Source organism: Passer montanus, unplaced genomic scaffold (assembly GCF_014805655.1).
Source record: "Passer montanus isolate IOZ18808 unplaced genomic scaffold, ASM1480565v1 scaffold47, whole genome shotgun sequence".
Classification (NCBI taxonomy): Eukaryota; Metazoa; Chordata; class Aves; order Passeriformes; family Passeridae; genus Passer; species Passer montanus.
Window position 1 is genome coordinate 3,266,436 of NW_024369596.1, and position 23,666 is coordinate 3,290,101.

Sequence of the window (23,666 nt, forward strand, 5' to 3'; positions counted from 1 at the left end):
GAGGGCTGCTCCTCACCCCAGGCTGCACAAAACTCTCCCAAAGCCAAAGCTGAAACCCCTCAAAAGGCTCCTCTGACTGTTTTTGTTCCAACTCCTCCATCACGTTGAGAAAACCTCTTGTCTTTATCACAGCCAACATCAGATCCACTCAAATTCAGCATAAACTCAGCCAGTGTCTGTAATTTTTATTTTCATTCAGATGTCGGCCATGAAACATGAAAAAAAATCTCAGCTCAGCATCAGATCCACTCAAATTCAGCAGTTCAGATCCATAAACTCAGCCAGTGTCTATAGTTTTTATTTTCACTCAGATGTTGGCCGTGAAACATGAAAAATCTCAGCTCGAGTTCCCTCCCCAGTTTGGTTCCCTTTTTCCCATGGCAAGCTGAGCCCATCCCATCAAGGCTAAACAGAATCCTCGGGGTCAGAGCATCTGACAAATTGATGTCTCACTAAAAAATCTTAACGCAACAGGCAGGAGCGTGGCTGCAGCCTGCTCCGTGCAGGAGAGGTGGAATTCTCACCAGAGAGGTTCTTGCTGCAGCTCCGAGAGCTGACAGGGCTGGTGGGGCAGGGAGAGCTGAGACATAAAGGAGGAATCCAGGCTCAATGAGGGAATTTTCTGCTGCTGATGGGGCAGGGAGAGCTGAGACACACGGGAGGAACCTGGGCTAAATGGGGGAATTTTCTCCTGCTGATGGGACAGGGATAGCTGAGGCACACAGGAGGAATCCTGGTAAATGAGGGACTCGCCTCCTGCTGATGGGGAAAAGCCAGCCCAGGAAAAGGCAGGGCTGCAGTTTTTACCCCTTTGGGCGTTATTGCCCTCTGACCTGCTCCTGGTTCTGAAAGCTAGTAACAGGCTAAGTGAATATTTAAAATAACTAGAAACAAGCTAACAGGTTAAGTAAATATTTTAGATAACTGGAAATAAGCTAACAAGTAAAAGAATATTTAAAATAACTGGACACAAGCTAACAGGTTAAGAGAATATTTTAAATATTGCAAAGTTAAAGTTCTTGCTAACTGGTTTCCAGTTATTAAAATTATTGAATATTTAAAATAACTGTCTTTTAACTGTTTGGTTTTTTCTTACCTTATGCTAAGGAATATTTAAAATAACTGGATTCCCATTATTCTAAATATTTAATATTTAAATACTTATATATAAATATAAACATACATTTATTTTTTTAAATAACTGGAAACTTCAATAACTGTTTAATAACAGTATCCCAGCCCTGGCTGTCCCTATTTTTCTGTACCCCACCCTCAGCACATCCTGGCACCCAGGACACTTTCATATGTGACTCTTGCAGTGACAATTCCCCTCCCTGTTTGCCCTTCTCGCTGCATCTGGAGTGACAGAAATCCCTCATTTCCCTCTTCCCAGCCTGGATTTGTCCTCCTGGGCTCCTCCAGCCCAGCCAGCTCAGCAGAAAGCAGCGACAGCTTCATCACACTGGAAATTGTTTGTTATTTTTGCTTAGTAGAGAAGGGATAAAGAAAAAAATAAAATAAAATGAAACCAACCCAATAGAGCAGATTAGAGCAGCCCAGACTGCCCCAGTGTCCATCTGGCCCTCATTAACATCCAGAAACAGCCCCAAGTGTCTGCCAGGCCGTGCTGCACATCTCGAGAGAACCAGCCTGCCAGATGTGCCCAGCTGTGGGTCCCGGTTGATTTTTGGGGTGCTGGGAGGTGCCAGGCAGGACAGGGTGTCCTGAGCAGGGTTTGGGTTGGGGTGAGGCCAGTTCCCTGCTCAGAGCTGCTCCTGGCATCCTGCAGGATCCAAACTGCTCTGGGGGGGGACGTGGCCTTGCTCAGAAATGTTTTATTCAGGCTGTTTATCCTCAAAAGAGCGTTTTCCTTTTAGATTAAATTATCCGGACTCTGTTTACTCTAAACACAGGAGACAGGACTCAAGCATTTCCTCTTTTAGGAAGTATGGTTGAGTGTATTTCCTACAAAATTTATAAAGAATTCCGGCAAGGGCTTGTGTGGCTCCTTAAGATTTCAAAGCCTTCTTCCCTAAATGCTGGAAGAGCTGCCTCTGTCAGGGCACAGCTCCATCCCAGGGACACCAAAACCAAATGCAAGCAGACAGCAGCTATAAGCTCTTTGCAAAGGGCAGCCTGATAAAAACCATAATCAAATTATTTACCAATACTCCCCGTTTTGTCTCAAGACCAGAAATTCTATTACATAATGAGACATTTCCCTTTTTATTTTTTATTTTTACAGCTGGGAAAGCTGAGGCTCCAAAAGGGCTTTTTAAAAGCACCTGGTGGGACTGGAGGTGAGGTGAGATGAGTTAATCAACAATAGAATAGAATTGTAGCAGTGAAAATTTTCATTCCAATACATGACACAGTCACCACTGGAACTGGAAGAAAAACCACAGATTTCTGTCATCTCCTTACAAAGAATTCTGACTTTTTTGCTCTAAAACCACCACTTTTTAAATGCCATTTCCTGTGCTTTAGTCCTCACTGTCGTGCAGGAAGCCTCCAGCTCACCTGGAGCTCGAGGGAAGGATCCTGCTCGGTTTTCCAGGACCCCTGAAGGGCAGATCCTGCCCAGAGCTCCTCTGCTCACCAGCAGAACCTGTCTGAACCCCTGAGCCCAGCCCAGCCCTGATACCCCCGGATTTTTCATCTCCCCAGGACATTTTCCCTGGGGAGCATCTCCAGAACGTTCATCCACAATGCCCAGCTCAGGACCAGGGAGGGCAGGAGGAGAGGAGCAGTGGCTGCTGTTCAAGGTGGCTGCAGGAATTCCATTTCTCTGCTCCATCCAGCCCTGCCTGCGTGGCTCCAGCAGCCAGGGAGGCTTTTTGGGCACTCTCACCATCATCACCTGCTCAATTACTGCTCTTGGCACCAGGAGCTGCCCATGCTGCTGCTCCACCAGCTCCCTCCACCAGGGGAATTCTTCCCGGTTTATTTTTAATTCTGCCTCATAATCAGGCCCTAATTTTATGCATATTGGCTCAGGATATTTTTTCTCCTTTTCTTCTACATTGTCAGTCTGCTTGTCACATCCTTGCTGAAGGGGATTCCTCACCAAGTCCTTCTCTTGCTGGGGTAGGTTGGCCTCTTTTGCTTGAGGATTATAGGCTCTGACAGTGCTGACACAGAAAAATAAAGCCCCTGAATGATTTCAAACCACGAGGAGAGCAGGAACACAGAGCTGCTCCTGCCCTTTCCTCCCAGAACCCAGACCCAGCCTAAACCCAGCTCCTTCTCCTCACCCAGACAGTCCCAGAGCCTCTGACAGCCTCTCCCTCACTTGCTGATAAGATTATCAGTTTTGCTAACAAGGAGACCACACACTGTGTCCCCCCCATGAATCAAAGCTTTCAGAGGCACAGCAGAAGTCACAACAGAGCTGGGACATTAAATCAGAGAGGGAAGAAGAGAACTGGATCTCCTCAGAGGAAAAAACATCACAAACTCCTAAATCCTGGAGTTTTGAGGCAATGAACTCTCCCTGCCAGGCAGATCCTAATTCCAGCTAGGAGACATCTTTTCCAGGACAGAGCATTGAGTGAGCTCTGTTCCAATCCCCACTCAGATATTTTAGAAAAATTATTTACTTCTTAGTCTGTGGAGGTTTTTTCCCCCTCTTTGTTCTGCTTTTACAAGATGATCATGAAATATGAAGCAGCATTGAAATCAGCAGCAAGGGTGGAAGAGCAGTGCTAATTCCTGCCTGAATCAGCTCCATCCTTGCAGGAACTGGAAATTAATTTGCCTTCCATGGGCTGAAGCTGTTCCTGAGCTCCACTTGCCAAACCAGGAGCTTTCAGTGTGGAAAAATGACACCGACAGAGCATCCCAGACCCCATCAAAGGATTCTAAAAGCCCCAAACCCCAAGAGAAGATGAGCACACCGAGTTAAAAGAGCTCCAGCAGCGCTGGTTTTTTCTGGGCAGGCTGGGTTTTCCACGCTGCAGAAAAGCGAATATTGAGAGGACAAGCCCGAGGGCAGGAACCAAAGGAAAATCTGCAGCCGGCAGCAAAGGGATGCTGCACACTCGGGTTTGCATCACAGGGTGGGGGAGAGGCTCCGAGGCTGCCCTGGGAGGGGGGAGGCTGGCAGGAGTGGCACTGCAAGGGGAAAGGCTCCTGCATATGTCGTGTGCCACTGCAAAGTGATGAAAAGGGTTTGCATTCAAAGGGCTCTCCTCGGGGAAACTGAATTTTATTGGTCAAAACAAAGGGCGTTCTTCTGCCCAGCGCAGCATCCATTAGGGGATGGTAAAAAAGGGTGTGAAGGCACTTTTAGTAGTAAATCACTCGCAGCAAATCATTAGTTTTTTAATTGATTTAACATTCTCTTGATAAAAGGGTCTCTTTGAGCTAGGTCTGGTAAGCTCTTGGAGATTTATATTACACCTAAGATAGCTCAGCTACTTTAGATGGCATCAAATCAGCAGGATGGCTTCTGTGTTGGAAACAAAAAAGTTTTATTAAAAGGCAAAATAAAAAAAACTCTTTACAGAGAAAAACTGAGTTAGGGCAAGAGGCTCTTGCTCCTGGTAAAACACCCCACAAAAGTGATTAATTCCTTTGTTCTCTTCTTTTTCTAATGAATTGCTCAGGTGGGACTTTTTGGCTCCTGTCCAACTGGCTATCCTTAAGTTTGAGGTGAATCCCCAAGGTCCTATGAGGTGTCTTTTTACCTGATTGAGGAGAAAAACTTCTGGGCTTTTTTTTTTCCTTTTTAAGGAGACAAAGGATAATTTTGTGACTCCATCAACATTCCCACATTCTCCGAGGTGGGACAGAAGATGCCCCGCAGCACCAACATAACCCTAAAAACCCAGCATTGGTTCCTGTGAACAAAGAGCAGTCTCCAGCAGAGCTCACAAACCACTGCCAAGGCAGGGAAATGTCAATATTGCCTAACTGGCTAGTTAAAATCATTCTGCATGCATGAATAATCAGCTTTTGTTGTCAGCTTTGTTTTATCCCTGCATGTTGTTTTGCTTAAAGGTGTTTGTCAGGAGGAAGGGAAGGAAGTAAAGAATTCATTTAAGCCAGGTGTCTTCAGTTCCCAGCTTTTGTGCTGGAACTGATGCTCTGGAATGCCACAGAGAGATGCTAACCAGGTACCTCGCTCGTTTGAACAGCAGGCAGGGACAAAACCAGGTTTAAACCTGGTTAAAACTTAAGATTTCCACACAGACATTTGAGGCTGCAGAGTTTGAAGGAACAGTGCAAACAGGCAGAGAAACAATCCCTGCCTCAGAGCGCTTAAAATCCAGAAAAATGTCAGTATAACCAGAAAAATATCAATATAGCTAGGAAAAAAAAAATCAATATAACCAGAAAAATATCAATATAGCCAGAAAAATATCAATATAGCCAGAAAAAAAAAATCAATATAGTCACAAAAATAGGCAATAAGGCCAAGTTTCCTCCATTCACATCCCGGTTTTGGCTTCTCCTGTGGAGGATATGGAGAGGGGAGGGTCCCTGTGACAGCCCCGCAGGCTCCCCCGCTGCCTTTGGAGCCTTTTCCTAATGGGAACGCATTCCTGGCTGCCCCACAATGGGAGCAGCACGCCCAGGGGCTGCTCAATAGGAAAAATGGGAGCCCAAGGCATTGGAGGAGAAGGCTGGTACAGTTCAGCATCGCTATCTGCAGCCCAGGAGGCTGGAGCTCCCTCCTGGCAGGTCACACAGGGCCCGAGCCAAGTGACAGCTGCAGAATTGTGGCTTTTGTTGGCTCCAGGGGTAGCCCCGGGCTAGGGGAAGGAGCTGACAGAGGCAGGACAGCCGGGATGCCTTTGGGAAGCCTCTTCCTTCATTAGAGCAGGTGGAACAGGCTGGCTGGGCTCTGCAGCCCCATTGCTGCAGCTCAGAGGGAGAGGCTGGCGCGGCCTGGGTGCTCTCTCTCTGCAGCACAAAGCTGTCAAAGGCAGCGTTTTCAGTTCTCCAGGGCGCCCCCAAAACCTGGGGTGATTAAGGGACACAGCAAGTGTCACCCCAAGTGTCACCTCCTTTGGTGTGACCCAGCTGGGGTGTCCCCACACTCAAAAATTCCAGAGCACTAATCCCTTATAATACTGGAAATGGCGACACTTAAAATGAGGAGGCATTTAAAAATGAGTCCTGAATCACTAAATCATGAATCACTGGCAAAATCCAGGCTGGAACCTCAACATCCTGAATGCTTCTTTGACCAGAAGACACTCATCATTGCTTCATATCCCCCTTGAATAGAAAAAAAATCATGGCATTTGTCAACACAAAAAGCTCTGCTTTGTGTGGCTAAAATTCCCTTTGTCTCCAAGCAAGAGCTTGAAACAATGGAAACAGGAGAGGATTTGCCCAGAGCAGAGACCACAGACAAAGCTGCACTGTGGGGACATCTCCATGGCTTTGGATGGATCCAAACAGCTCCTTTCACACAACCACAGAATTCACAGAATCTCACAATCACCAGGTTGGAAGAGACCTCCAAGATCATTGAATCCAGCCCAGCCCCAACAGCTCAACTCAACCCTGGCCCCCAGTGCCACATCAGATGCTGAGTCCTGGGGAGCACCAGGCTGTCCCAAAGTGCCACCTCGGTGCCACTGCCATGGACCCGACCTCACCCAGGCACCCAAACAGAAAATGCCCCAGAGCAGCAGAGCTGAGGCCAGGAACCCTCTGCAGGTCCCACACAAATGGCTCAGGTGGAATTGGGCTTCTGAATGTCACTGACAAAAGATTTGTGGCTGCCCTGTGCCCAAGTGACAAACAAGCCATGTTTGAGTGTCCCAGCAGTGCCCAGCCACGCTGGCTGTCCCTGCAGGGACGGATGGAGCCGGCCCACGTGGCTCCCAGTGACACCAACACAAAATCCAAACTGCACCAGGGGCTGAGGGCAGGGAGCAGCAACCACCCAGCCAGGTCACTGATAAATCTAATTTCTACTTTAAAAGTTAAAAGTTGTCAGTCACCACGTAAAGCTGCATTTCATTTGCTGCTGTTTTGGAAATGTTCAGGTCCAGAGTCCTAAATTAACTCAGGTTCTTCAAATCTGGCTCTAAACACCACTCCAGGTTTGCTGCTCATCCATTTGCATGATGTACAAATTGTAAATAAACAATAATGCAATATACAATAAAATCTAAATACATAAACATATAAAAACCAATAAAAATTATATGAATATAAATAAATAACAATATAAATAAACATTAATTCTGTATCCAACTGGTAAATAAACATTAATACAGCAACCAAATGTCAAATATACATTAATTCAGTATTAATGAAATATTAATATAATAAATAAAGTATTAATAAAATTTTAATATAAATATGCATCCCCTTCTTGCAGAGCCCAGCTCTGAAGCAAATGAAGCAGAGAGCTGCCAACCCCCACCCTCAGCAGAGCCTCACGGCCCTGTGCAGCAGCACTGGGGGAGTGAGAGGCTCCACAGAGTGTGACTGAGAGCTCTGACACCATTTCAGACTGGTTTTGTGCTCCAGGGCTTCCCAGGGAGGCTGCAGAGACCTCTGGAAACCAGGCAGTGCTCCTGCTTTGTTTTTGGGAGGGTGCAGCAGCCTGGGCTGGTCTGGGCCAAACTCACTGCTCCAAATCCTGGGTTTGGTGTCCCTGGGAGTCACTCAAGCTCCCCCAGGAGATTTTTGTGTCCCTGGGCCAAACACGCCACATCAAATCCTGGGTTTGGTGTCCCTGGGAGTCCCTCAGGCACCCCCAAGAGATTCCTGTGTCCCTGGGCCAAACACTCTGGGTGTGCCAAAATCCTGGGTTTGGTGTCTTTGGAAGTCTCTCAAGTTCTCCCGGAAATTTTTTACAACCCTGGGCCAAACTCACTGCACCAAATTCTGTGTTTGGTGTCCCTGGAAATCTCACAAGTTCTCCTGGAATTTTTTTACAACCTTGAGCCAAACTCACTGCACCAAATCCTGGGTTTGGTGGCCCTGGGAGTCTCTCAAGCTCTCACAGAGATTTTTTGTGTCCCTGGGCCAAACTCACTGCACCAAATCCTGGGTTTGCTGTCCCTAAGAGTCACCCAAGGTCTCCCAGGAGATTTTTTTGTGTCTCTGACAAAATTCAGTGCACCAAATTCTGTGTTTGGTGTCCCTGGAAATCTCTCAAGTTCTCCTGGAAATTTTTTACAACCCTGGGCCAAACTCACTGCACCAAATCCTGGGTTTGGTGTCCCTGGGAGCCCCCCGAGCTGTCCCAGCAGATCCCCATGTCCCATTTTGTGTCGTGCTCTGCAGCAGCAGCTCCTGTGCAGCTCCCAGGAGGGGCAGGGATGTTGAGCAGCCTGCTGCTGCTGCTCTGAAGTGAGTGCTAGTGCCAGCCAGTGCCTGGGGAGCACGAAAATTTCCTTCATATTGCTCAGCAAGGCAGGATCCAGAGCAGCATTCCCAGCACCCCGGCCCCAGTGCAGCAGATCCAGCCTGGAATTCCAGCTCCAAATCTGCCTCTGCACCTCTCCCTGCGCAGCTTCGAGAAATGCTGCTTTGTTCAGGGAAAAAGGGAAAGGAAAAAAAGGGGGAAATCAAGCCCTGATGTTGGAGAACGTGGCTCCTTTTTTCCTCTTGTCCCTGGAATTGTGATTGGAAATAATTGGAAGTGTCACTGGAAGTAATCAGAAGTGACAGTCCCTGGGCTACAAGGCTTTTGCTTCAAGTCTAACGATCCCCCCGCAAAACAAAACCTAAATTTAAACAATGAAGTCATAAAGTGATTTGCCTTCAAGGTTGAAAACCCTGCAATATTTTTTTTTAATAAAAAAAAAAAACAAAAACAGAAGAAGTGCCTGGCTCTGGTTCAGGTCAATATTCCAGGCTGGCTGTGTTAGATGAAAGCACACACACACAAAGGCACCCTGTGATTTCTGGCCCCACCTGGCCAATAAAAGTCAAATATCTATTAAACATTTCTGTGACCTTTGAAATTCTACCAAATCTGCAAGGAAAACCACAGCCTGAGTCATCTGTAACACTCACCCAGCACCCATCTCAAACACTCCAAATACTGGAAAACCACCTAATTCCAACATTTTGCTGAAGCACAAAGGGAGTGGAATGGAGTAACTATATATTTATTTTTTTAACCTTTCTGAAAAGGCCTCCTAACAGCCCATCCAGGCACTTGGGGAAAGAATCTGTTCAAAAGACCTCACAGCCACGATACACTCCATGCATTTGTTAAAAACTCATTTTCTTTTTTTCATATGCAGCACAAAGTAATTGAGAGCCCAGGATTTCCTTCCTGCGAGGTTTCTCTGAGAGCACAGCAGCACTTCACACCACCAGTGGAGTTCCTCAGTGTTAAAAATAGGTTAGAAACGGTTGTAAAATAGGTGATAATTGTTAAATATGTACTATCCTTTTGGTTATTGTAAAAGGGGTTAAAAGGGTAGTTATAAGAGATACAGTACTCTAGCACCAGGAGTGTGGTCCTGTTGTTAACATCAGCACAGTGGCACCAAAAAAATCCATTAAAATGTGAGAAATATCTGATTAGAAAACAAAGGCAAGTCCCTCCAGGTGGCAGGTGAAGGATTTCAGCTTGGATTCAGCTCTTTGTTAATGATCTGCGCATCCCTGCTGTGCCCACGGCTGGGGATGGATCAGGAGGAAAAGGACTTTGAGTTAAAATTATTTTAATTTAGACGCGTTCCAAGCGCCCCATCACCACCAGCAGCGTGCACCCACCTGTGTGTGAGCTCCCCCCATCTCAGATGTGCTTTAAATTCTCCCTGTGCAACGTGGGGGGAACAAAAGCTCTCTTGGAGTGACCCTTTCCCTCCGAGAGCCCAAGCCGTGGTCATCCCTCGCCTCCAACCCTGCACGCTCCATTTCAGAGCGGCCTCCCTGCTGCCGGGCAATGTCACAAACCCACCCCGATCCTCAGTGACCTTTTCCCTCCAAAGGCAGCTCAGCTGCAGGCACGGAGCTGGGCTCCAACCTTTCCACCCAGCCAGGGTTCAGCCTGGTTTTCCTGCCTCAAAAAAAAAAAATCCCAAAAAAAGCATTGTGGCACTCCCCAGAGGAGAGAGAGGCTGAGATGGGCATTGATCCTCTGGGACAGCCAATCTGACACCCTGGGGCACGGGTGGGGAGTTCTCGGTCCAACATTTGCCTTTTTCAGCTGCCAAATGGTTTCCTGGAGAAAGGGAAGGAGCAGATGAGGACAGGATGGGGTTTTGTGGCTTTTCTTTTCACCTCAGAGCTGCTCTGTTCTCTTCACAACTTGTTGCAAAGAAGAGCCAGAGCTCATTAAGGAGTCAGATAAATAAACCAGGGTGCCAAGGTGTGGTTTAGGAGAGCCTGGCCTGGTGCCCAATCTCCTTTTCTAGGACTGGGATATTTCTGGCAAGAAGGAGCAGCTTTATTTATGTTATTTAGATAATTTATTATTTATTCTGGGTTGATGACCAGTGCAGAACTCCAGGTTCCCCTTGCACTCAAAGGAAACACATTTTAGCCCTGGTGGGGCTGAACTAAAAGTGACAGAGCACAGAGGTGGCTGTCACTGTCCCCAGCAGTGCTGAGGGGAGGAGGCAGCCCGGGAGATGGAGGAGCTGGAATTCAGCCTCGTGCCTCTTGGCTTCTCACACATTTTCCATTGTTGTGCTTCCTGCCCAGCATCCTGCACTGTCCTGTCATCCGAGGCTCTGCTCACAGAGCTCCCTGACCTGCCTTCACCCTTGGCTTTTTGCTGGGCTGCCTCTGTAAACTGAGCAGTTCTAGAAACAAATGAAGACACAGCTTTGGGGGGAAAAAACCAAAAAACACAAAAAATCCAAACAAAAAAAAAAAATCCAAACCCCCGAAAAACCAACAAAAACCAAACCAAAACAAATCCCAAGCACAAAAAACAACCCATTCATCTTTTGAGCACGGCACCAGCAAGCTCCTCGTGCCCCCAGAGCAGCCTCTCCTGCAGCACACAAGATGTGCACAATAAAACACATTTCAGAGGCACAAACACTGCCTGCAGCCCGGGCTAACACAGGGCATTGCTTAGTTAGGAATTCAAGGTGAATTTTGACTAAAATTGTGGAGGAAAGGCACAGAAAGCAGCTTGCAGCATCATTTGTGGCATTGTAACACCAATTTTTTTGGAATTACACATAATTTTTAGTCCAGTGTAACAAAGATTCAGACCTAAAATATTTTCCAAGCACATTTAAGACTGTTTACATCTCTTTCTGGTTCTGAAAACAACTCCCAGGCTGCAAACCTGCTGAATCCCCTCCAAAGGCCTGTGTTTGCCTGGAGGAGAACAGGGGTGTTGCTTGTGATCTGAGGATAAACACCAGCATCCCTCCCTGCCGGTTGTGCAGTGGCATTTCTGGGCAGAAACTTGTGCTGCTCTCACACAAAATATCCTTCTGAAGTGGGCCAGGGCTCCCCAAAACCAAACCATTAATTTTGTGTGGAGGAGACAAAGCCAGGGTGGGTACAAAGACAAAACACCACTTCTTTTCCATGGGAAATTCAGAAAAGTTGCCTCCTCTCAGCCTCTACTTCCCATAAAAATGAATTTTTCTCCACAAATTTTGCTGGTTTTCTTCACTCTGGCAGATTTTTTTTCCTCCCTTTTCCTCGTCATGGTAAAATGTCCTTTCTGGATTTAAAAAAAACCCCTCCAAAATAAAGTTTATTTGGTATTAAATGTTAAAAATCCCAACTATTTCATACAAAACAAAGCACCACTAGAGAACAAACAGGCAATTTATCAACAAGTGTCTCAACAGCAAATATTTGATGCAAACCATCCCTGGCTTTGGAAGAATTGGAGTGTTAACCCTGATATTCTGCCAGAGAGCAGCTCAGTTGTGTCTGGCTCCTCTGAGGTGCCAAACAGATCCTCTGCTCTCCTTCATTCCCTTTCCTCAGGTGTTCCCAGAGCAGTGCTCTAATAAAGACTTGGAATTAAAGCCGAGTTTAATTCCTCTAATAGTCTGAATATCACACAGTTGATGTTTTGTTGCCTGCTCTTGGAGTTTGAGAGAAATTTTCAATTCCACGAAGCTGTCCTGGGGAGAACAGTCCTTTTTTAAAGCTAAATACATCACCAAGTTCCAGCATTCCTTCAGAGGGGAGGTGAAATCAAGACACAAAATCACTCACAAAACTTCTTTTCCCAGCTGCAGATTGCTTTTGAAACCATTCCTGAGCCAAGATTTGTGCTAAATATTAGAAAAAATTGGGGCAAAGCCTTTGTACTACCAACCTTCAACACCATGGAACAGTTAAAGGCAAGAGAAGGAGCCAAAGAAAACTAAAATATATAATATATTTGCTATTTTCCAGTTATCACTGGAAAAATTCTGGAAATATCTGTAAAAACAGCAGAAATAAACTCCATAACCTTCATTTTAGGCAACCTGAGAAGTGTCTCCTTTGCTTTCTACTGTTTCTGGGAAATCAGCAGGAATAAATGTCCACAAGCTTTGTTTTAAGCAACCTAAAAACTGTTTTTACTTCTGGGAAACCAGCAGGAATAGAGAACCATAAGCTTTGTTTGAAGCAACCTGAAAACTCTCCTTTGATTTTTTTACTACTTCTGGAAAACCAACAGGAATAAAGGTCCACAAGGTTGATTTTAAGGAACCTGAAATTTGTCTCCTTTGGTTTCTGGGAAATTTAGGTACATAAACCTTGTTTTAAGCACCCTGAAATGTGTCTCCTTTGGTTTTCGAGAAATAAAAATCCACAAGGTTTGTTTTAAGGAACCTGAAATCTGTCTCCTCTGTTTTTTGGGAAGGAAAGGTCTACAGGCTTTGTTTTAAGGAACCTGCAAACTCTCCTTTGGTTTTTGGGAAACAAAAATCCACAAACTCTGTTTTAAGCACCCTGAAATCTCTCTCCTTTGGTTTCCACCACTCCTAGGCAGCAGCATCCAACCAAATTCCCAATTCTACTGAGAGCAGGGGCACTTCCTTAAAATCCAACTATCCCAGTGGGTTTTGCTTTGCTGTGGGCCAGGACAGGAGAATTTGGGGAGCAGGATGGCGAGGCCGGGGGTTGCTGTTTGCTGTGCTCTCACAGCAGGAGCAGGAGGGTTTGGGGAGCAGGATGCCACGGCTGCACCCCACTGGTTTGCTGTGCTCTCACAGCAGGAATGGGAAGGTTTGGGGAGCAGGATGCCAAGGCTGCACCCCACGGGTTGGCTGTGCTCTCACAGCAGGAAGGTTTGGGGAGCAGGATGCCACGGCTGCACCCCACGGGTTGGCTGTGCTCTCACAGCAGGAATGGGAAGGTTTGAGGAGCAGGATGCCAAGGCTGCGCCCCACGGGTTGGCTGTGCTCTCACAGCAGGAGCAGCAGGCTTTCCCAGCAGAGCACAGCCCCGGGCAGCCCCAGCTCTGCATCAGCTCGGATTTCCCAGCTACCAGCCGTGGATACCTGGGCAAATGCCGGCTGTCAGAGGCAATTCCTCACAGGGAGCTGCTCCAGAACCTGTTTGCTGTGCAGTGAGACGGGAGCTGGGGCTCAGCACGGTGGGTCAGAGCCCTGGGACAGCTCTGAAAGAGATCCCGAGCTCAGAGCATGCAGGGCAGGGCTGAGCTGCTCTGCAGGGACCTTGGCTCTCAGCAGCACCCCGGAGTGACCCCCAGCTCCCACCGGGCTCCCACAGAACCCCTGATGAGCTGCTTGCTTTCCTGCACTGTGGGGGGGACCCCAGCACTGCTGGGAGGGGTCAGTGCCCGCAGCAGGATGGCAGAGAGGGGCGTGAGGGGCTGGGGTTGGCACAGCTCCTGCTCTGATCCCAAAGGCAGCAGCTCCTGCAGGGCAGAGCAGCCCAGCAGCCCAGAGCCAAGGAAAAAGCACAAGGAACCAGTGAGAAAGTACACGGAACCTGGGACAAAGCACACGGAACCAGGGACAAAGCACACGGAACCAGGGACAAAGCACACGGAACCTGGGACAAAGCACACGGAACCTGGGACAAAGCACACGGAACCAGGGACAAAGCACATGGAACCAGGGACAAAGCACACGGAACCTGGGACAAAGCACACGGAACCAGGGACAAAGGACACGGAACCAGGGACAAAGGACATGGAACCAGGGACAAAGCACACGGAACCAGGGACAAAGCACATGGATCCAGTGGCAAAGATCACAAAACCAGTGACAAAACACATGGATCCAGTGACAAAGCACATGGAACCAGGGACAAAGCACACGGAACCAGGGACAAAGCACATGGATCCAGTGGCAAAGATCACAAAACCAGTGACAAAACACATGGATCCAGTGATAAAGCACATAGAACCAGGGGCAAAGCCAGGCATACAAATAATCACCCCTCCAAGCTGTTCTGATCACAAGAAATAGGCTTTTTCCCTTAGTTGTTGGGTCATTAAAACATTCATGAAATACTTGGAGTGGGGGAAAGGCAGAGATTTCCCACCCCATAAAATGTCAACCACTTCAGGAACACATTTCAGTGAAAGCATTGGCTACTTTGAGTTTAAAACACAACATCCTATTATGAACTTTTTCCACTCTGAAGTGAAGAATCACTTCAAGATTCTGCTTTTCAAGGGTGCAGTGACACAAAGGGAGGTTGTGGCACCTGATTCTCACTCCTCAGCTGGTCACAATCGTGTTGAACTCACAGGGCCACCTTCCCCTCCTCAGCCTGTCCTGGCAAAGTGAGCTCTTGTCCACACTCAGCCAAGTCTTTCATCTTGTCCTGTTGTAATAAAGTCTCCTTCAAACAGATTGGCTCCTGTTTCCTGTCTCCTCACACAGCTGCTCGTGTGCCCCAGAGAGGTAAACAGTGGAAAAGACAGGACTTGTGTATATTAGCCACGTTATTGGGATGTTTAATGATGAAAACACAAACCTTCCTCTCAAGGCCTCTCTAAAACCTTTTTTTTTCCACATTAGTCTTCACTTTTTCACAAAAAAATAATAGCAAGACATCATTGGCAGTTCTGTAGATTTTTTTACTGCAGAAAATCCAGGCTCTAGCCAGCAAATCAGATTCCCCAACCTCCTTGTGTTCAGGAGGATCCAGGAACAGGGAACCACAACATTTCTTTCCTTTTTCCTGGACTTGCTTCTAATATTGGTGAGCGAAGCTGGACACTCCCCAGCCTCCTTGTGTCCAGGAACAGGGAACCACAAGTCCTTTTTCCTGGACTTGCTTCTAATATTGGTGAGCGAAGCTGGACAAGGAGCAGAAAGACCAAGTCCTCTGCTGGCAGGGCAGATAAAGCTCAGGTAAAGTTCAGTGACCACTGTGGGACCAGGAAACAAAACATTCCAGGTTTTGCTCTGATTTTTGAAGATAATTCTCCCCTCACCAGTGCTTGGACAGGAGAGGCTGAGAAACCTGATTCCAGGTGAGGGCAAAGTGTCTTTTGTTGGGCATTCCTGTGTTCCTATCAGAGTGGAGATGCTGAGGACACATTGATAATTTAAATTCTCCATTCCAGGAAGGCTTTCTGCCTTCCCTAGCTAACACCTGCCTTGTAAACCAAGACAACTGATAAAGCCACTTGTGTTTTATGGATAAAAGCAGCAAGGTAAGTTGTTGTTATATTACAGACAAACCCACCTTTTCTGCAGCAACAGTTTGTCCCTTTCTCTCCAAACCTTCCACAAATTGGAATATTCAGGATCAAAGACTGCAATCCCCATTGTCTCCACCAGCAAGGTAAGCAACCCACCCTTCTGTGTCCCAAATTTCCACAGAGTCACCTCCTGAAGGGCTGAGCCGTTCCTGGCCCTGCTCTCTCAAACACTCCCACCACAGAGAGGCACAAATGGCCAGAGCAGATGCACAGGGACACAGTGCTGCCTGCACTGCCCAGATCCCCCAGCACACCCAAACCCCACCACAGAAAACAGAGAAAACCTTAGAGCCCTGCAGAGAAAACCTCAGAGCCCTACAGAGAAAACCTCAGAGCCCTACAGAGAAAAACCTCAGAGCCCTACAGAGAAAAACCTTAGAGTCCTACAGAGAAAACCTTATACCCTGAAGAGAAAAACCTTAGAGCCCTGCAGACAAAAAACTTAGAGCCCTACAGAGAAAACCTCAGAGCCCTGCAGAGAAAAACCTTAGAGTCCTACAGAGAAAACCTTAGAGCTCTGCAGAGAAAAAGCTCAGAGCCCTGAAGAGAAAACCTTTACTGACAGCAATCCCCAGGGCCAAAGCCACTTCTCCATTTATCAGCAGCTGCACAAATGTTGAATTTGATCACCAAACCTCCCCTCTCCAGTCCACATTCCACACCTGGGAGCCTTGAACTGGGCTTTCCCTGCCACAACCCTTTCGAGCTGTTCCAAAATCCTGTGCCCATGCCCTCAGCTCCTCCCAGGCAGGCAGAGCCCAGCCCTCCCTGGCACACCTGTGCCCAGGTTCCTCAGCAGCCCTGGCACGGGCAGGCTTTGCCCAGGCGGGGCTGCTGCTGTCAGCAGGACGGGGTGAGCAGGAGGGAGGCACAGCTCCCTGCAGGAGCCCCTCACACACCTCAGGGCTGCCAACTCTTTTCCCTCCAGCTTTCCTCCACTCTCCTTTTCCTTCCTTTGCTCCTCTCCCCCTCCACAAATCACCCTCTCTCCCTCTTTTCTTTCTCTCCTTCCCCTTCTCTCATCCTTCTCTCCCCCAACTGCTCCCTGCTGCACTCCAACACATCTGTTTCTAATCTCAGCCATCCATTGCAAACAATAACCCCTTTTTCTTTCCGACCTCTGAACGCTGAGTGCCCAACAATTCCACCCAGTTACACAAATTTGACACTCTGCCTGGAACAAAGGCATTTTATTCACCTTGTTTTGCCCAAGAGCTCCAAGCCCCTCTCTCCTTTATCCCTGAAAAGCGCTGCTCTCTTCAAACAAGAAACACTCATTCCCAAACGAGTCTGTTTGACCAGCACTTTTTGAAATTAATCTGGATAATCAGAGATCTCTGGCTGTCAACCTGCTCAGAAAGGGATCAGAACTCAAGCACCACTGAAATTCACAGTTTTCCACAAAAGTTTCCTCGTTACAAACCCCTTTTCTTCAACTCACCAGCAAGGAATTTCAGGCACACAGAGCAGACTCGTGGAAGTTTGATTAAATAAAAAGCGAGCAACACCAAAAAAGCCAACCTACCTAGGAAGAGGATTGAAAATGCAGACATTCCGTCTCCCAGCAAGAGGGACTTTTCCTCCCTTTTCCTTTTTCTTCCTCTCTCCCAAGGACGGCAGGCAGACCTGCACAGGATTCAAAGGAACGCCTCTGGAATGCACTGAGTGTAATTGCATCCATGTGCCAGAAAAATCACCAACTTCACTCTTTCTTCCCTCCTGCTATTCACCCCCTGGTCCATCTTCCATCCGGATGGATTTCTTTTTTATTTTGGGGCTGCAAATTCAGGGCCCTTGGAGTTTCTGGGGGAGAAGAGGCAGAGGCAGCGCGGCGAGGACTTCACATCCACGGCAGCACAGAACAATTTTGCCTGTGTGGAGAGGAGAGAAGCAGGGGGAGAGCACTGAGCTCAATGTTCACCACATGGCTGCCTCCCACTAGAGCCCCTCCCTGCCATCAGCTGGGATTAATGGTGAAGACCAGTCATGTGGGTGAGGTAGAGCTGATTTCCAGCAAGAATACACATATTTAGCAGAGAAAAAAAGAGGATTTCTCCAGTGGCAAAACAGTTAAGTTTGGAGGCAGCAAAAAAAAAAAAGAAAAAAAAATCCAGAATGGAAAAAAAATCAGATTCGACACTCAGGGGTTGGAGGGAGACTCTTGGAAAAAGCTCCTCAGGAGGATAAACACACTGCCCTGGATGTATTAGCTCTGGGCTCTATTCTGCACTGGAAATTGGAGATTTCAGGCTTGCTGAACCCTTGCTCTGTCTGCTGCGTGGTTTTCTTTTTGTGTTTTTAGGAGGGAAAGAAATCCCCTAAAAACGGATTTAATTCACGTCGTATCTGCACTTCACATATGAGGGCAACGCTCCATCAAGCAGAAATTTGTGGCTATGGGGTGTGAGTTTTAACTCCCTCCCAAAGGGCATTTAAGGCACACAGAGACACCTTTACAGCCCAGCTCCAGCTTCACCCTCATGCAGGGAGCAAATTTTTAAAATTACCTCAGTTACCCCATAAAGAAACACCCAGCACGCACAGCAGAAGGGAAATAAAGCAGATTTACCCACCTCGGTGCCTTGGAACGCAGAGCAGAAATTCCTCCCCTCAGAACAGTTATGAAAGTGTTTGTGGAGCCTCGAGGAAGGCAGCAAACCATGGGCAAGGCTGCCAGCCTGTGGTTTGGGACATCACACTCCAGTTTTCCAAGCTTTCTTCCCTTTCCCTGTGTTACTCCACCCACAAACCATCTCTCTATACTTCCCAAAAAAAAAAAAAAAATCAGGGCTAAAATGCTGCTCTGCCTCTCCAGGGATGAAAACAAACCCTGTGCAGAGCCAGGAGCTGGGCTCGGTGATTCTTTTGGTCACCTTCAGTTCAGGATATTCTATTTTTTATGGAATACAGAAATATTTATGAAGCCCTCAGCCAGGGGCACAACTCTTGGAAGGAATTCGGTGTCTTTGGTGTTGATGACAGAGCTCTGTAGGTATTTATGGGAAGAAACAAAGATCAAAACCCAGATCTTTGAATCCTAGAACCAAAATCAGACCCTATTTTTTGATAGATCCAGAGAGAATAAAAGGGATAAAAATCATCCTTTTGCACCCAGTTTCATCCAAGTTTTGTTTGCCCCTCCCAGCCTCAGATGGAGACAAGAGCAGCATTTGGCTCCTCCTCTCCAGAACTGATTTTCTCTCTGTATCACAACATTTTAAACAGCATTTTTATCTGATCTAGACTGATTAGGTGAATTTTTATCTAATCTAGACTGATTAGGTCTAGATTAGGTGAATGTCACAGTTCCCACAGAGCAGCTCTGTCCATCCCATGTAACCAAATCCCAAGATTCCCCCAGAACTTTTCCCCACACACTTGTCCAAACCTGATTTTCTTAATGAATGCACCTAAACCCCCCTCAATTCTCAGAGCAGGACAAAATCAATGGAGAAAAATTCATTTTTTCTGCAGGCCAGGCAGCACAGAGCTTGTCTCTGTGCATTAGGAGTGTGACACAAGATGTCCCTGGCTCTGCTGTGAATTCCCTGATGGATTTAATAGGATCAATTCCTCCCCAGGGAGAGGCAGAGGAGTGCTGGCACCCTGCACTGCCTGCCCAGCCTCCCCCAAACAAAACTTTACTTTTAAACAGGGTTTAAAGTTTTAAAACTTTATTTTAAAATAAAGTTTTGTTTGTCCCTCTGTCCTGGTTTAGGGCAATTTTGGGAGAAACACCTCAAAGGGGGTTTCCTCTAGAAAAATTCACATCCCAGGGGGCTGAGGTGTTCAGGGGAGGAGGATGGAGGGTGGAAAGGGAGGTTGTGTGTGAAAAATTTCATTTTCTTTATGTTCATCCCATTCCAGAGCCTGTTCCCACATCAGCTCCTCCTTTGGGGTGCACTGGGGCTCTCCCTCTGGTTGTGGCTCCTGCAGAGCTGCAGGGAGGGCAGAGGTGCTGCTCACCCACACAGCCCATGCTGGTTCTGGTCTGGGGGAAAAGCTCCTCTCTGCAGCTCTTTGTGCTTCCAGGAGGGAGGAATTCCTTCCAGGAGGGTTGTGACAGCTCCCAGCTGCTGCTCCACGGGGGATGCATCAGGAATTCTCACCGGGGAGAGCAGGGGGAGGGAAACTGATGTTGGAGATAAGCATCAAAGCAAAAAGTTTTGTGAAAAACTGGTAAACTGAATTAGATTTTCAGTATTTCAGAGTTTCTGTACTGCTGTTGAGAGAGCTCAACTTTTAAACTCAGATTAAAACACCTGGCTACAAAAATCTGCAGAAATCCTCTTGGGCACAAATCAGTTTTTTGGAGCTGCCTCAGTTTCAGCCCCTTGACATTTGGATGATGAAACCTTTCAGAAAACACACTCCCTTAAATCTTAAATCTTAAATCTTAAATCTTAAATCTTAAATCTTAAATCTTAAATCTTAAATCTTAAATCTTAAATCTCACATCCCAGGAGCCTGCCCTGCACAGTTTAACAGGTTTTACACCCCCCTAGCATGTGTAGGACTCTTTCTCTAATCCCAACTGATTTTTTTGGTTGATCAATTTATTCCTTTTACTTTGCTCTTCCTCCTCCAAGGAAATTCCTCCTTGAGCCTGAGCTGTCCCCCAGTGCTGCAGAGCTGCTCGTTCTCTTCTCAGTGGTGTTTTAATGTCCCCACCACCCAAAAATTATCCAAAAGCTTCATTTTGTGCCCAAAATTCTCACTATTGCTGCTGACTCCCCCCTGGTGCTGATTCAATTTTGTCCCTTCTCCAAGATTCCCTGTATCAACTTCCCTCACTCAGTTTAAATTATCTGAGCAGCTTCTTGATAAAACCACTAAAAGAACAAAATTCATTCATCACTTTGAATCTCTTGAGCAAAAAACCCATTTCTGCTCCATTTTTGGGGTTGCAACTGAAATAAAGCACCAAGAACACCAGGGAAAAAAACCCCAAATGACCCAAACAAACCTCAAAACAGACAACAAAAAATGTTAGGGGAGAAATAAAACCCTTCACACAGATTTCTTTTCACAACCAGCCACTGGAGGAAAGGCTGGTTTGTATTTTGTGGGAGGCAGAGCCTGCTTTGTTAAGCAGTGGTTGTTGAAGGAGCTCTCCTCTCTCAGCCAGGCTTCAATAATTGATTATAAAAGCACAATTAGTCATTTAGTATCAGCAGGAAAATATCCCTTCAACGAGGCTCAGCACTCACAGTGTCAGTAAATGTATTTGAGGGGAAAAAAACAAGTAAAAATATCTTTAAAGCACAGAGCCTCAGTGCACAGAGCTCCAAGGTTTACTTTTGTTTGTTTGAGGGAAAACAATTTATTTTGTTTTATATTCTTATTGTTTTATAGTTTTATTGTTTTATAAAAACAATATTATTGTTTTATAGTCTTATTTTCCTATAATTGTTTTACATTCTTATTTTCCTCTGTGAGGCTGTAACTCAGTAGACTCAAAGCAAATTGTTCCTCACACAAAGAAAGAGCATTTTTAATCTTCTAACTTCACACTGATGCTTCAAAAACAAAGAACTGAGCACAAACCTGTGACACTGAATCTTTGCTAGAAAGCAAACCAGGTCAAAACCTACAAGGCTGAATTTTTGTCACCATAAAATCTTGAAATATTTTTACAGCACAAGACCTTTGTTTACAAACCAAGCTCTAAGAACACTCCTGAGAAGAAAGTCAGACCAGAAAATCAGACCTTGGTGCATTTTTAGACCATCCAGTGGTCTAAAAAATGCACCAAGGCATCATAAGCAAACAAGAATTTCTTTTTCCTTCAAGTTTCAGGCCCCAGATACAAGGAAAAAATGTGAGGGTGCAGAGGAGTGCAGGTGTGGGGTTCAGGGGATTAAACAGGGAGGGTCAGGGGACAACTGGCAAAAAAAAAAAGCCTTGTAAGCTTATAGGTCTTATTTTTTTTTATTATTCATTAATGAATGAATTAATATATTAAAACAAATGAATTTTTATTATTAATTAATTTATATGTAATAATAATAGAAAGTGTTGGGGGGAAAGCTGAATGAATTGGCCAGGAAGAGGAATTTACGTAGAAGTAATGGCTTTGAAAAAGACAAATTGTTTCTTTTAGTGCAAGGTAAAATCCTTGGATTTTTCATCACTCTGGAATTACTTTTTTCCTAAGTGTGCTGGGGAGGGATTTGAGTGCATAAACTGAATTTAAGTGAGAGTAAAATGGAGGAAAACAGAAAGAAAGATGCTGAAGAAAGACTCAAGAAGGTGTCACTGGGCCTAAAGCTCACCCAGGGAAGGGCAGGGGAGGCTCCAGCATTTCCCTCTGGGAGTGAATGGTCACTGTGATTTCCCACATCCCTGCCCTCTCCACTTCTGCTCTCTGTTTAATTGTTTTTTAATTCTCTGTTTAATTGTGCTGCTCACCCCAGTGGAACTGCTCCATTTAATTACTGCAAACCATGATTTGGAGTCCTGTTGCACAGGAGCACAACTCGGAGGTATTGCTTTTAGGATTCCCTGAAATCCCTGTGCCTAAACTCAGATTTTTGATATTTTGATATTTTGATATTTTGATATTTTGATATTTTGATATTTTGATATTTTGATATTTTAGGAAGGTACCTTTTGATATTTAAGGAAGGTACAAATGGAAGGCCTCAAATTGTCACATTCATATTTTCTGAAAAATCCTTTTGCCCAGGATTTTTCTTCTGGGAAGCTGAGAAGCCTCCAAGAAAAAGGAAAACAATTTTATCTCATTGCTTCTCCTCTGTTTTGCTCACCCGTGGAATGTGTTTGAAGATTGTTTATCCAGCAGGTGATTGTTTCATTGCTTTCATATGAATTGTTTTGACTTATTGGCCAATTGTGGCCAAACTGTGTCAGGAATCTGGAAGGAGTCATGAGTTTTCATTATTATCTTTTTAACATTCTGTAAGTATCCTTTCTGTAATCTTTAGGATAGTATAGTTTTGTATAATATGATATGATATGATATGATATGATATGATATGATATGATATGATATGATATGATATGATATGATATGATATGATGTGATGTGATGTGATGTGATGTGATGTGATGTGATGTAATGTAATGTAATATAATATAATATAATATAATATAATATAATATAATATAATATAATATAATATAATATAATATAAAAATCAACCTTCTGAAAACATAGAGTCAGATTCATCATTCCTTCCTCCATCTGGAGGCAATGCAAATACAACATCAAATCTGTTAAAAAATTACTTTATCCATTACAACACCCTGACTTTCAGCCTGGTTTTAATGAGTTTGGGTGTCCACATGCTTGAACACCTGCTGGAGCTCCTGCAGGGCCTGGCACAGCCCCACGTGCAGAGAAGCTGCTGCACACTCCTGCACGGCTGCGCTGCATCCTCCCTCAGCCCCGTGCTGCAGCTGCTCCAGGCCAATGTCCTGCGAGGCTGTGTTTAAATAACGCCAGCCAGGATCATCATTTAACGGGAATTACTGATTTAATGTGAAGTGCAAGCAGTGAGGGCTCCCAGAGCTGCTCCTTCAGCTCCCATCAGCACGCCAGCGTGGTCACTGGGGTGGTGACACGGGCTCTGGCTGGCTGAAGGACACTTGGGAAGCTTCCTGCTCACTGATAATGATATTATTATCATTTTGTTCCTTCTCCTGACAGCCCCAGGTGCACCAATCGAAGCCATTTAAGCCCAGGGGACACTGGAGAGAGGAAATCTTGAGTGAGCACAAGGGATCTGCTCTCAGAAGTTTCCCTGTCCGTGTTTGAGGAGTGGATGAAGTTCAGCCCTCAGAGGAGCTGGAGCAGTGGGATAAAAGGCAGGAACACAGCAGGAAATGTCTCATCTCTTCCCTCATGCTCCTGTGCTCTTCTCTGGGCTCTGAGCAAATTGGTTGGGCTTTGGGGCAGCCTGGAAGTAGGCAGGAGTGAGGCAATGGGAATAATGGGAATATTGGGAATACTGGGATAACTGCTCAGGGCAGGCAGCAGGGAGCAGCTCTTTCCTGCCAGGAGGCAGGAGCTGAGCAGGAGCTGCCCCTGGCAGGCTCTGTCTGCTCTGCTTTCACA

The 23,666-nt window shown here is 46.1% G+C and overlaps 1 protein-coding gene across 1 annotated transcript in view; it reads right to left on the bottom strand.

Annotated features, from left to right (window-relative positions):
- LOC120508492 (CXADR like membrane protein) overlaps positions 1-18,282 on the bottom strand; it is a 49,799-nt gene extending 31,517 nt beyond the window's left edge. Inside the window, exons 1-2 of the mRNA XM_039722166.1 lie at positions 18,160-18,282; positions 17,112-17,457 (exon numbers count right to left, since the gene is read on the bottom strand). Coding sequence (XP_039578100.1) covers positions 17,112-17,139 — 28 coding nt within the window. The 5' untranslated portion in view covers positions 17,140-17,457; positions 18,160-18,282. The remainder of the gene's footprint in view (positions 1-17,111; positions 17,458-18,159) is intronic.
- Positions 18,283-23,666: the final 5,384 nt, after the last annotated feature.